The sequence below is a fragment of the Pteropus alecto genome, unplaced genomic scaffold, assembly GCF_000325575.1.
Source record: "Pteropus alecto unplaced genomic scaffold, ASM32557v1 scaffold78, whole genome shotgun sequence".
Taxonomy (NCBI): Eukaryota; Metazoa; Chordata; class Mammalia; order Chiroptera; family Pteropodidae; genus Pteropus; species Pteropus alecto.
This window is the reverse complement of record NW_006443124.1, coordinates 15,951,306-15,965,544: the sequence shown is the minus strand read 5'-3', so window position 1 is coordinate 15,965,544 and position 14,239 is coordinate 15,951,306. Positions and strand designations below refer to the sequence as shown.

Genomic DNA, 14,239 nt, shown 5'->3' with positions numbered 1-14,239 from the left:
GTCTATAGACTACAGGGGGGTGGGCCGGGGAAGACAGTTCCAATAAGCCCTGATGTGCAAAAGCACTGTTGTGCTCTCATTATACCAAACGGGAACCAAGGCTCAGGGAGGCCTGACTCCTCAAGGTCACACAGTCACCACGTGAGGGTCAGAACTTGGGCCCAAGGTGGACTGGCTAAAGCTTTCTCTTCCTTACAGGCCATGGGCGGCAGGGGCAAGGAGGCGGCGGGGGGAGACAGGAGTTTCTTCTCTACCCTGGGTCACAAATCTAAAGAAAATCTATGGAACTGCAGTCTGGTTTCCAGAATCTTTCTATCCCAGTAATTTTTAATCTAATGTTTGAAAAAGTTGGCAAAATTATCTTTGGAAAGTGATGTTAATCTCTGTATGTGTTCCGACTTTATATATATAACTATTAATTACTGACACTGAAAGATGTTAATATGTAAAATAGAAATTTTAAATTACTTAACGAAGCACCAAAAGGTACCCGCATTTTTCATTTTTGTACTTTCTAAAGAAAACATTTCCTAATAAAAAAAAGGCACAAAATGAATAAGAATTGAAAAACTGAATGTTAAATAGATGCTTCTAAATTATTTATCTTTAGAATACATCAACTTTTCTGTTTTTAACTGAGTTTATTTGTAAACAAAGGCCTCCTTACTTACAGTTTGAAAGAAGTGAATCTAAGGTAAGCTATGGAAAACTGCTAGAAAATTTATTAGAAAATAAAATGATGCATTTAACTTCATATAAAATCTGGGATGCAGAAAATGTAGAGGACGGTACATCAAATAGCAGGAAAAAACTCTTTTCATTCCAAGTTTGTGTTGTGAAGAATTTATATAATAAGAAACCACCCTCATAAAATTATAAAAAACTAAAGTTACTTTAAATAAAGTACATACGAACACTGACTACACAGCTTGATTTCCTTTAAAAATAACCATCAATCTACCAATGAACAGAGACCACTTTAAGCATTCATAACAAAACAAAATCAAAGACTAATGAAAATATTAAGTGGTTAGAACACAAATGAAAAAGGGCATATGCGAAGAACCATGTTAGAGTAAAACATATTAATGATGGAAGAATATGAGGAATATGAGGAAAGAAAGCTACTATATCTATTATATTATCTATTCTCCTTCACACTATATGTCATTAATATGATTTCCTGACCATAGGATAAGTTAATCTTTTTGCATTTTTTATTTATTTAGATTTCCCAGTGTGTCACAAAATAACCTTCTGGATGGATCTTTTAAAAATTTCTACGAAATGTCAGCAGAGTAACAAATAAGAAAATTAACTAAATATCGTTCCTCCCAAACTTTCATTTTAACCTTTTTCATTTTGGTTTTATGCAGTGTTACTTCAGTTCTTACTTTGGGGGAAAGTATTTAATGCATACTTTAATTTAATAACTAACAAAATAGTTATTAATTGAATTATACAAGAATAGTGGCCTATTAAAGTTAAATAGCAACTTGCCTAGTTAAATTAATTCAATGAACTAAATAAACAGTCTTTTCATTTAAATGTCAGAATACATTTGTCAAAGAGTAAATAAATTTTTATAAGCTATTTTTGATAAAATTAAGACCTAATGTAATTGGTTTAACTTAATTCTAAGCTTCAATAAAATCATTACAGGTAGTCAAGTAAAAAAGAAGATGTAAAATTGAACCATTTGCTGTGTGACACTAATTTAACAAACATAATAAAGCCCCCTTAAAACACAGTCTGGAATTACGACATTTTCCTTTTGCACTCCTGCTGCCTTTGGCGTTTATAGGAAGCATGGCCGGGAAGGTCCCGGGAAGGATACGGTCAGTGCCTTGGAATATCACACAACCTTTCACCAGCTCGCCCATGATGCAACCCACTGACCAGATATCAACTGAAAATAAAATGAAATGATAAAATTATAAAGTGCCATGAACAAAACAAAGGTGAGGAAAGGAATTCTAACAGTGCACTAAACACACAGATGTGGAAGAACAAACTGCTCTAAGGGTGAACTTCACACGGTATGAATGATTGCTGAGCTCTGTTGTAGCCACCAGTTTGCAGCAATCTAGGGTTTTAGTGCCAAAGATATTGATACTTGAAAAAGCAAATGAAACCCCAGAAACAAGAAGTGCCTGTCCACACAAAGCTGTTTCAGGCCACATGGCCACTGCCCCGGCCCTGTGGCCAGCGCAGGGTTTCCCTGTGAAGGATACAGTCTCTTCCTGGAAACAGGACTTTATGGAGGACCATTTCTGCCATGATGCACCCGACAGACCAGATGTCCACTACCAAACACCAGGTGATTAAAACCAGCAGGAGACGCCACGTCTTTCCTCAAACCCCCTCCCATACAAGGACAAACCCAACTTGCCAAAGGGAGCTTCTGTAAAGCACGGACCTCACACCTCTGAATCAGCTGAACCTAAGGCCTGAGAGAGCCAGGCAGAGAGAGGGCTATTTAGTGCTCCTGATGGTGGGGACATGGTGGGAGAAGCTAACCAGGAATCATAGTTTTTGTCTCTTCCACAGGGGACAACAGAAGCCCACAGAGCTGTCTCTCAGAGTGGGGACATGGGTCACAGAACGTTTAAATAAACCTGAAGCAGAGCTCATTTCAGATGTTGGGGCAAACTTTCAGACTTTTTTTAAACAACTAAATGTGATTTCATTCTTTTTGACAAATCTGTCAAAAGCTAAGTTTGAAAGAGCTCTGAGATTGCTAGAATGAGTGAAGTTTTGATGTTCAAAAACTGATTTTACGTAAAAGAGAATATTTTGTATTATTCCATTTATATAAAGTTCAAAAACAAGTAAAACCAATCCATGGTGCTAGGAATCAGGATCATGGCTTCCCTTGGGGGCTGAGAGCTGGGGGGGCCCTGGGGAGGCCTCGGGCAGTGCTGGTTTATGTGGATGCACTCCTGTCAAGTGCACACTTGAGATTTGCATACTTTTCTATAAGTATGTCATACTTTGATAAATATTCAAAAATATTTATTTCAAAAGTGAATGATTTTCACTAATGGAAATATAAAGTTAATTATTTCTTATCTGTGGACTATGATAACCTATGCATAACACAGTCCCCATGTTATATTTCATATAAGTCACAGAAAAAAGAAAAAAAATAGTGATGACCAATAGCACGACTTTTAAACATCTCAGCCTCTTCCAGCCATGTCTGTACTCACCATTCTCTTTGTAGCCCATGCCCAGGATGACTTCGGGCGCCCGGTAATACCGTGTCACCACATAGGGAGTCATCATAAAGTTGGTGCATGCGGTCCGGGCCAGGCCAAAGTCCAGGATCTTAAGGGTGCAGTCTGACTTCACTACAATGTTGCTAGGTTTCAAATCCTAGGAATGAAATAGTTTAAATGAAGAAAATGAACCAAAGCATGCTAAAAACAGTCTTGCATTGACAAGGACCCGTGAGGTCAGCAACTACTGCAGTATACAAGAGTGGCAGCAGAAAGAGAAAAGATGGAATTGAACCTTGGCATTTTGGAACGACTTCAGAAAATCCTATTCTCAAACCGAAATGAATACAGATCATCCTGAAGAGGTCTGATGGTTGCCCTTAGCCCCACGGAAAAACCTTCAAGATTTTTCTGTTTAAAACCTTCTGAGAGCTTCCACACCACCCCTCTTGCCCACTCTCCCTTGGCGCCTGGTCACCCTTCCGTTCCCAACACTGGCTCTTCCCCACAGTCCAAAAGACATAATTTACATCTTCCAGCAGCTGCCCTAAAAAAAGTGAATAAAAACAAAGTTAATTTAATAATATACTTTATTTAATCCTATATATCCATAGCACTGAAGAAACAGTGAAGACAGGGACTATATAAAATGGAGTCACTTTAACCAAGCTGTTAAAATTATTAACAAGGCATGAGACAAGGCTCTATGCTTGTTCTAAGTAGTCTGTGAACTTAAACTTTTTGAACTTTTTAGTCCTGTGTCAATGCCTGGATACACATCTTGGACACACACAAGACCTCTGGGTAACTCCCTGAAGGATTCACATATCCAGGCCACCTGACATCCATTATCCAGACCATGGATAGAACCAGACCTCCTGGCACCCATCATGTGGGTGATAACTACCCTAGACCAATCCTAGGGCTGAGAACACAGGGCTGATTATTCTCAAGAATGCACTTTTACTGTGAGAATGCTTAACTTTTCTCTCTTCTTTGGCACACCTCTGGGTTTTGGCCTAGTGGTGTTCCTAGTGTGCAAACTCTAAGACCCTTGAATAAATCTACCGTTTATTTCTAGCCAAAGCCTCTAGACTCTTTTTGAGTTTGTTTGACAGTATTATTATTTCAAAATGTAACCAACATATAGAAATTATTAATGAGCTATTTTACATTCTTTTTTCAGTACTGTCGCATTCAATTATAGTGCTCAACAGCCTAATGTGACTGGTGGCTACGCTACTGGATGGCAGGGCACTAGAATTCTGACCCTGGACATGGCTCTTTCATTCCTTGGAAGAAGAATTCCACCATGATCACCAACCCCAGCACCCTACCCACCCTACCCACACCCTCCCCTGGGACCCACCATCCCTGCCATGTCTCCAGTGCTTCCCAGTGTGGCTCTGTGAGGGGAGGCCCCCCTGTGCCTCCGGCTCTCAGCACAGAGCTTGACAGAATGGACGAGCAGAAGCTGCTTGCTGAGGAGCACACATATCACACACTCCACCATGCTCGATGCTTGAACTCAACTCCTACAGTTTTTCCCTCATAACTCTGGGGCCTTTCTTCATGCCCATCTCCAAACCCCACCCCTCCTCAGGCCCCAGGAATCCAACTTTTGCCCGGAGATGCCAGCCTGCAAAGTCGCCCCAGAAGCTGTGACTTCTGGACAATCCAAGTCTATTCTTTTCACAAGTTTTCCAATGTGTAGCTGCTGTGTCAAACTGCCAAGTCACAGCACAGAGGAGGACCCAGGAGAACTAGACCCAGCACCCACTTAAAACTTTCCAACTGATGTGCTGCAAGTAGGCACGTGGTGCTGCAAAGTGTCACTGGGATGAGCAGAGAACCATTTAAAAATGACGACAGCTAACGTTCTATTTTATTACTGATAAATGCTCTCTTTCTAAATTTCCTGGATTCGGGAAAATGGAAATTACAAACATATGACTTAAAAACGTGGTGAAAATTCCCACCAAGCCCCAAGAGATGCCCTGAGCACTGTGTGCCTCACTGTGGGGGAGTCCTGGGGGCACCCTCACCCCAACCCCATGTGCATTTGCCATTCAGTACAAGGGAAAGCAAGCCAGTGTTGGCTTCCAGCTTCCTTTTTTAAAATCAAAGAATATAGAAAGAATAGGTATTTTAGAATACAAACTACTAAAAGGTAAAATGCTAACTTCACACACAAAAAATTACTTTAGAATTCCAAATGACTAGAAACCGGTTTTAGTCTCTCCTGTGGCGACGAGAAGAACAGCAATATCCAGTGGTGATGGGGAAGCCCCTGACACAGTTGTGGGGACGGCAGCGGGTGCTTCCTTTCTAGAAGGTGATACTTTAAAAATCTGAACTATCTCCACTTTACCATCCAGCAGCCATGCAAACCAACCTGGCTGGGAACGAAAGCAGAGCCACATGAATGAAGGGGACAGAGCAGCACCTGGCCAGCTCACCGAACCCAAGTGAATTAGGAAACACGCTCATCCCTGTCACTTGCACCTATCAGAGTCCTTGGCTTGCTCTGATTTTGTTGGAACAACACACTTTACTGCCACCTGCTGAAAAACTATGATAAAATGCAAACTGGGCTGTTTACAATGGGGAGGGTCATCCTGGCAGGAATGGGAGAGGGAACTGTCCTCCTAGTGGCCCCGAGGAGGTGGTTAAAGAGGTCCCAGGCCCCAAAGGCCCCCACATGCTCGGCCACTCTCCTATCAGTTCCACACACAACCAGAGGCAGCTTTCCAGGATGAATTGAACTTGTAGCTTCAAGATAAAAACAGTTCTGCCCCTTCAAATCTTAAAAGTCATCCAAAACAAGGAAAACCAGAAACACACGTCAAAATACAACCAACAAATCTGGGGGCCAGAACCACAGAGTCGCCTCCTTGGGTAGCATCCAAGATCACACAAAACACCTGTAACTGAAGAGCAGAGGGGCGGCAGGGCTGAGACTGTGGGAGGGAGCACAGGAAACAATGAAACTGATGAAATGGCTAGCACATTTGGATGCACTGGGAGAAGCCTCAGATGCCCGGCAGAAAGTTTAGGGTCAAATCGGCTATAAGAACACCGAAAACTGCTCCCTCCTTGAAAACTAAAACAATGACGACAAAACTCAAACAAGTAGAAGACAAGTGTTGTTAACTCCACTGATAAAATGGTGAAAAGAAAAGAAATTTATTTGTGGTATAAATGTATGGCTGGGCTATGGAAAGCATTTATACGGTCATGATGATGTAAAATATAATATGGATATGGATCAAAAACCAGTAACACTGTAAATACTGGGTTTGTTGGGGAACAGGGAAGTGAGGGTCACAGTTGGTGAAAGAGAACTAAATCAGTATCCTATGCTCCAAATTTTAAAAAGTCAACTAATAGAGATCTAATCATATTAAGACATGGAGATAAATACTAAAACAATGGCTAAAAGACCTAAAAGGTTTGTTTCTAGGAAGAGTGAAATAAAAGAGAAAAGGGAATGAAGTGAGGACTCTTTTTTAAAAAAATAAATATTTGTAGAAGGAGGGGGAAAAATGTTCATCCCTCTGGTGACCAAATCAAAGTTGTGACGGAAACAAGGAGCAAGTAGCAAGGAAAAATCACCTGGGATCTAGATGAACAAACCATACAACTAGGGAGAAATCCAAGAAATCACCCTGCAACGGCAGAAGGTAGGACAGAGTGAGGACGTGGGGCTGCCCAGTCCTGAGTGGCTGAGACAGAGGCTGTGGCAGCGGCAGTGGCAGATGCCTCTGAAAGGGGCTGTGTCCACAAGCATATTTTTGCAGTGACGGACCTGCTCGCTCTGAGCACCAGTGCCGATTCGGCTGTGTGCAGGGAGCACCAGGAACATACAGGGAGATAGTGTTGGAGTGAAAGCTGAGGCGAGACTTGCTCTGTACAGATGTGCCCTGTTGAGCCCTCCCCGCTCCCAGTGCACAGACACAGCGCCGCCATAGCCATCACATCATCAAACTGGATAATAGAGGTCATTCTGCCCAGAGGCTTCACTGAAACCCCGCCTCCCTCAAATCATGGCTCCACCCAAGCCACATCCAGGTATATCCTCAGTGAGTTAGGTGTTCCTTGCTGAGCAATGACTAGACTCACACTGGAGGCAGCTGGTCTTGGTTTCTGGCGTGGCCTTTTGAGGCCACTATAAGCACAGCATCTGTGGGTTGCTTACTGAATCTTAACATGTGGCCCTGGAGGGGTAGAGGCTTGGGCTAAGTGTGGCCTGCAGCTGAACCCCTCTCAGGACTATGCCACTGGACACTTACTTCACAAATCCACACTAACAAGACCAGGAAACTTAGGAGCTTTGCTGAGTACATAGAAACAGACATGGAAAGGCAGCCAAAATGGGAAGACAAAGAAGCAGAACCATATGAGAGAACAGAACAGAGATCCAGATATAATAGAGTCAAGCAATGTAACAGATGCAGAGTTCAAAACACTGGTTATAAAGATGCTCAATGAACTTTGGGGAAAGACATGGAAAGGCAGCCAAAATGGGAAGACAAAGAAGCAGAAACCATATGTGAGAACAGAACAGAGATCCAGATATAATGTTGTCAAGTAATCTAACAGATGCAGAGTTCAAAACACTGGTTATAAAGATGCTCAATGAACTTTTGGGAAGCGTAGATAAATTCAGTGAGAACTTCAATAGAGAGATAAAAAACATAAAAATGGAAATGGAAATTATAAAAGAGAACCAGTCTGAAATGAAAAACATTATCTAAGATGAGAAGTACATTAAATGGAATAAACAAAAGAATAAACAAAGTGAATAAAGAAAAGGATCAATTGCCCTATCTAGAGGAGGGGAAAGCCAAGGACACTCAATCGGAATGGCAAGAGATAAGATGCCAAGACTATAAAAATAATTTAAGGAGTATATGAGACAAAATATCCATCTGATTAGCGTACCTGAAGGAAAACAAGATGTTGAACAGCTGTTTGAAGAAATAATGATGGAAAACTTCCCTAACCTGGTGAAGAAAATGGACATAAGACCCCAGGAAGCTCAGAGAATCCCCAAAAAACAGGGATCCAAAGAGGCCCATGCCAAGACACATCATAATTAAAATGCCAAAGGTTAAACACAAAGAAAGAATATTAAAAGCAGCAAGAGAAAAGAAGATAGTTACCGACAAGGGAGCACCCATAAGACTGGCAGCTGATTTCTCAAAAGACACTATGCAGGACGGAAGGGCTTGGCAAAAAATATTCGACAGGATGAAGACCCAGGATCTACAACCAAGAATAATTTATTCAGCAAAGCTATCATTTAGAGTTGAAGGACAGATAAAGAGCTTCCCAGACAAAAATAAGCTAAAGGAATTTATCGCCACCAAGCCAGTATTACAGGAAATGTTGGAGGGACTTCTTTAAGAAGAAAAAACATGTATCAAAACTGAGAATAAAGAATGGTAACAACTACATTCCTATTAATAAGTACCTCAAATGGAAAAGAAGTGCTCCAACTAAAAGATAGAGTGGATAAATGGAAAGGAAAACAAGATCCCTACATGTTGCCTATAAGAGACTCACTTCAGATTAAAAGACACACAGACTAAAAAGAAAGGAATGGACCTAGAAGGTATTTAAGTCAGAGAAAGATAAACACTATATGATTTCACTTATACGCAGAATCTAAGGAATAAAAAGAACAAACTAATCAAAAACAGACTCACAAATATAGAGAACAATCTGGTGATGGACAGAGGGGATGAGGAGTTGGGGGGATAGGAGAATGGGGTGAAGGGTTAAAGAAGTACAAATTAGTAGCTGATGGATGGTCATGAGGATGGGGAGCACGGCAGAGGAAATGCAGTTAGCATTAATATGTTGGCTAGGTAGAGGGTCAGGGGAGGTGGGGAGCAATTGGGGGGATCGTTTTATGAACTATGTAGATGTCTATATATAGATGTCTAACTAATGTACTATATACTTGAAACTAATTAAAATAAATAAATATTTGTAGAACTAGTTGAAACTTGATTAAAATAAAAAACGAATCAACCAACTCACTCAGCAAGTTGCAGGACAATTATGTACAAAATGATCCTGTTTTTGAAAAATATAAGTTAAAAAGGACATAAGTATAAACAGCTGTACTGGTATCAGCTTAAGTAGGAAGTTGGTGTCAGTGTAAAGGAAGGAAGGAAACACCCCAAGTGCTTACTGGCTACTTCCAGGTGACAGTGGAGGGCTGGAGGACTCTCATTTCTTTTAGTTTTTTGAATAATATAAAGTTAAAAGTGGTGGTAGTATGGGTGTTTTTCAAATAATTACAATGTTATGCTTAGTATAAAACCATTTTGATAAGCAAAATTGAAAGTGTGTATCTCTGTGTGTGGTATTGTATATAGGCCGAAGGATGGAGAAGGTTAACACAATCCAGGTGTTCATCGCCTCTGAAGACCTGGAAGGGTGGGTGAGGAGGGCATGCAGGGGCCCTTCACTATTTGCTTTATTGGCCTTTTCCACAGCATGCTACTTTCCAATCAGAGGGGCTGGCAGGCCCGCAAAGGTGAGAACAGAATAAAGCGGAGATCCATGGGATCATTTGCTCAGGTCTTCTCAGGTTTCTAAACACCATGCTGGGCAAAGCAAACACGTCTTCGGCCATATCTGACCTGTGGTCAGCAGGAGTAGGCCCAAGGTACAGGGACCACATAGTCCTGGACACAGGCATGTGTGGCCTGCAGCTCCTACCAGGTCTCAGGATAGGGAGGATGGCATGTTATCTGGGCCCAAGAGGGGAAAAACAAGGCAAACTGTTTCCTTTTACTTAATTAATAAGGTTTAACATAATAAGCTTACTAATCGAGGCACTTATTCTAAAGCGTGAATTTAATACAAAATGTATTTAAGAGACATTAAGAGTGCCTTCATTTATATAAACGTCTATGAAAATTTTAAGAAGAGAAATAGAACAATATGTTGGGAAATCTTTCTTTTTAATTAAAAATAGCATTATTTTTAAAGCAAATTTATCAACAGAATTTGTATTATTTTAACTGAACACTTGGTGGCAGCAAAGGCTGTATTTCACATAATGCCACGCCGGTCAGGAGCCAAGCGCTTATCAGCTAGCAGGCCAGGCCAGGGGACAGGCTCTCGTACCACCAGGATGCCCCTGCCATGCTGGCCTCCAGCTGCAGACAGTGAGGGACAAGGGCTGAGCCCTCTCTGGATTGGTGGGCTCTGCCGCCACAGGAAACCTCCATTTGGTGGCTATGATGGTACCGATCTTTCCTGGCACCTAACCGATCTGCTACACCATCGAAAATCTATTCTTCTCTGTATGAAAAGGCTTCATTGTTCTCGTCTATCTTCCTCTCCATACAGATTTTAGTTCCGAGAAATGATAACTTCTTGATGTTGAAACATAGTATGTAAAGACAGTCTGTCAACAAAATTGGTATGGTAATAATTCAGGGAATGCTATGAATGATTCCAATAAAATTATATTATTTCTGCCTAATCTCATTCAACATTTTACTTGTTTTAAAAAAATTCTGTCATGATGTTCTGCTTATGCAGTGGTACAAGTCAAAAAATAAAAGCTCATCTAACATGCTTATTAAATCTCTTAATAAGAGAATTACATTGCAGCTTCCCGATTTTTACATGTTACTTCGCAGTAGCACAGGCATCTGTCATTCACACCCAGCCTCAGTCCAACAAGGGGCCCACCCAGGGCCATTCCAAAAGCTCCCACCACTGGGGCTAGGATGCCAGAGTGGCAGAATTTTACAAGAGAAGAAACGAATATTTGGGCCATAATTTATGGAAGATTTCACAAGCAACTCTATCTACATGGCCTCTTAACTTTCCCCCAGCCCAAATCTAATCCCTTGATTCATTAATAATGGGGTTTCAAATATGGCAGAAATATTAATAGGCGAATATGAGTTTATGGTATTTGGAAGTTCTTTGTCTAATTCTTGTAAGTTTTCTCTAATTTTAAGTATTCTTCTGCAGTATCAAGTTGAGCCCTGGCTCCTGCCTGTATCTTGGGTGGCTGGCATGGGCTGGGCCAACCAGGTATTCTACAAATGTCTTCTCGTCTCAACAATGTCTGGAAACTCAACACATTCCCATAGTTTATTTGGATTTCTAACACTGACAAATTTCTTTTATATCTAGAGGATTATGCCAACAAAATGATTGTGATTTTAAAAATAAAATTAACATGGCATCGTTACTTACTCTATGGATGATACCAGCTGAATGCAAATGTTTAATACCACAGAGCATCTGGTAAAGAAGATAGGACATTCTTTCATGGTCCAACTCCATATGAATAACCTGACATAAGTTAGCATCCATTAATTCCATAACCAAGTACCTGAGGGAAAAGAAGATCAGCCATGTATACATGAAAATTATCCAGAATTCCTTTATGGTTATTAAACTCGATTTTTTTATGAAACAGTATTAACTTACCAACCCAGTTAATGCATTGGCTAAAGTAAAACGATAACTTGTTTTCCTTTAAACATTTTATAAGGTAGCTTTAAAAGAAATAAATGGATAATGGAACTTTGTAAGGTTTTCAAAAGAAAAATAACTAACAATACATTGTCTTTCAAGTGAAGAACACAACAATTTTTATATCGTAGTAAACAGAATCTCAAACATCCAAATTCTCCTACATCTTAAATTTTTTGCTATTGGATCATTCTTACAAGTATAGAAACCATTTTGTTATTTCTTTCATCTTAAGAAACTGACCCCTGAGGATGTAAAGTACAGCACAGGGAGTCAATACTATTGTAATAACTATGTGTGGCATCAGATGGTACTGGACTTATTGGGGGATCACTTCATAAATTATATAAATGTCTAACCACTGTTGTACACCTGAAACTAATATAATATTGTATGCCAACTGTAATTAAAAAATAAATTTTCAAAAAAAAAAAAGAAAACTCAACCTCACTTTCCCCACCAGCAACTACCCCATTTTTATTCCCTTTGTAAGCAAACTCCCTAAGAAGGTGTCCATGCTCACCATTTCCAGTTCTTCCCCTACTTTTTCTTAATCCCACTTTGAGGCCCTTGCTCCCACCACGCTGCTGAAACTGTCCTCAAGGTCCCCAGAGGCTTCCATGTTGCTAAGTCCTGGCTGATCGTGCTCTCCAGCTTTCTCCAACTTCTTACTGTTGGACAGTCAGTGCTCAGTCCTTGGCCTTCTTCTCATCACTAACTGTCACGGTCTTGGTGATCTCCTCTGGTCTCTGGTCTCAAGGCTTTAAATACCATCTATAGACAGTGAACCCCAGATTCATACCAACAACCCAGGCCTCTTTCCAGGCTCATTTATCTAACAGCTCACTTCATAGCTCCACTGGGGTGTCCAACTGACATCAGAAGTCATGTCTAAAACTGAGTCCCTGATTCCACCCCAGCCTCCGACCTGCTATTTCTGCAGCCCTACCCATCTGGGCTGAGAGCACTCTCACCCTTCCGGGGCTCAAACCAAAACCCAGGCATCAGTCTCAACTCCTGCTCTCACACCATACTTCCTCTCTAAGCAAACATCATGGTTCTACCTCCAAACAGTTTGTGTCCAGTCTCTTCCCTTTACCCTTATAATCACCCCATTGGGTCTCAATGGTGCTACCATGATCTCTCACCTGAACTACTGCAATATCCTCCCAACTGGTCTCGTGTGTCCTCATGCCTTGTGGGGGGTTCTCAACCCAGAAACCGAAGCTATTCTTTTCAAATGCAAGGCAGATAAACTCAGGCCTCTGCTGAAAATGTTATTGACCATGCTTTAGAGTAATCCTTACAATGGCCCTATCACTGCCCTGAGCCCACTTCGTCTCTCCTCTGCTCCGCCTGCTCCAGCCACATTGGCCTCTTGCTGTCCTTAGAACGCACCAGGCAGGCTCCCACTTCTGCACCATTGCACTGCTTGTTCCTTCTTTCTCAATTCCATCTTCCCTCAAATATCTGCAGGACTCACCCCTCACCTCCTTCAAGGCTTTCTTCAAATGTCACCAATACAGTGAAGTCTTTCCATTTCAAATAATAATTGTAAACACCTGAACCCTACAATCCTGGCTTTCAAGAGACTGGAGAAAAACACTTTATATTTCAAGAAAGCAAATCAGTGGCATTAATGGTCACTGTCTGCTCTGAAGAATTACTCCTAGTCACCTTTTATTTGTTATGGGGATGATAACCATCCAGGCACAAATAGCCGAATATTATTATCCATTTCCTTAATATTTCTCTTCCACAGAGAAAAGTGACTAAGATATTAAAAATGTATTGCTACCTACATTTCCTAAGGAAAAAAAAGCAGTTACTTTCCTTTCTCAATTTTCAGTCTTCAATGCATAGTGCATTACTGAATAAAAATAATACTTACACATCTTGAAATTCTTCTAGAGTTTTTTGTGGCGTAAACACATTTAACAAACTAATGATCTGAAAAGAGAAAATTAGTTAAACCTCAGTATGTCAGATGACTCTACTTGATCATAAAAAATTAAGTTTAACATTAATGTGTATTAAAACTGGGGAAAAAAATCACAATGGAGCTCACTACTTATTATTTATTTAACAAAAACATTCTGTTACTTGGCGTTTGAAAAAAGTTAAATGATTAGGATTCTTATCTTGGAATTAAGATGCATTTTTAATCTAATTACTTTTATGTGTCTCTAGTAACTACTGTTACAGAATTTTAATACTCAACGTCTAACTCTGAACATGTAGTAGAAATTATGGGTAGAAAAACACTAAATAAAGCAATATGTTAACTCTGAAAACAAATATTATGTGAACACTTCTAAAAAGTTTTGAAACATGAAGGCTAAGTTTGTATTTTTGGCATAATAAAGATGTAACACCTCATAGTATTATATATTTACTTGACGAGAATTCTAGAGCCCACTGCAGGCCTCAGTCCTGGCACTCCGATGGTTAAAAAATGACTCCTGCTGCTTGAGTATCATGTCAAAAGACCCAGGGAAAGA

At 40.5% G+C, this 14,239-nt stretch overlaps 1 protein-coding gene across 4 annotated transcripts in view; it reads right to left on the bottom strand.

Annotated features, from left to right (window-relative positions):
• MAPK9 (mitogen-activated protein kinase 9) overlaps nucleotides 1-14,239 on the bottom strand; it is a 36,454-nt gene that overhangs the window by 9,738 nt on the left and 12,477 nt on the right. For all 4 annotated transcript variants that reach the window (XM_006923243.3, XM_006923242.3, XM_025040624.1 and 1 more), the window contains 4 exons: nucleotides 13,630-13,688; nucleotides 11,457-11,595; nucleotides 3,213-3,378; nucleotides 1,838-1,909 (listed from right to left, as the gene is read on the bottom strand). In XM_006923243.3, the coding sequence (XP_006923305.1) occupies nucleotides 1,838-1,909; nucleotides 3,213-3,378; nucleotides 11,457-11,595; nucleotides 13,630-13,688 (436 nt within the window). The remainder of the gene's footprint in view (nucleotides 1-1,837; nucleotides 1,910-3,212; nucleotides 3,379-11,456; nucleotides 11,596-13,629; nucleotides 13,689-14,239) is intronic.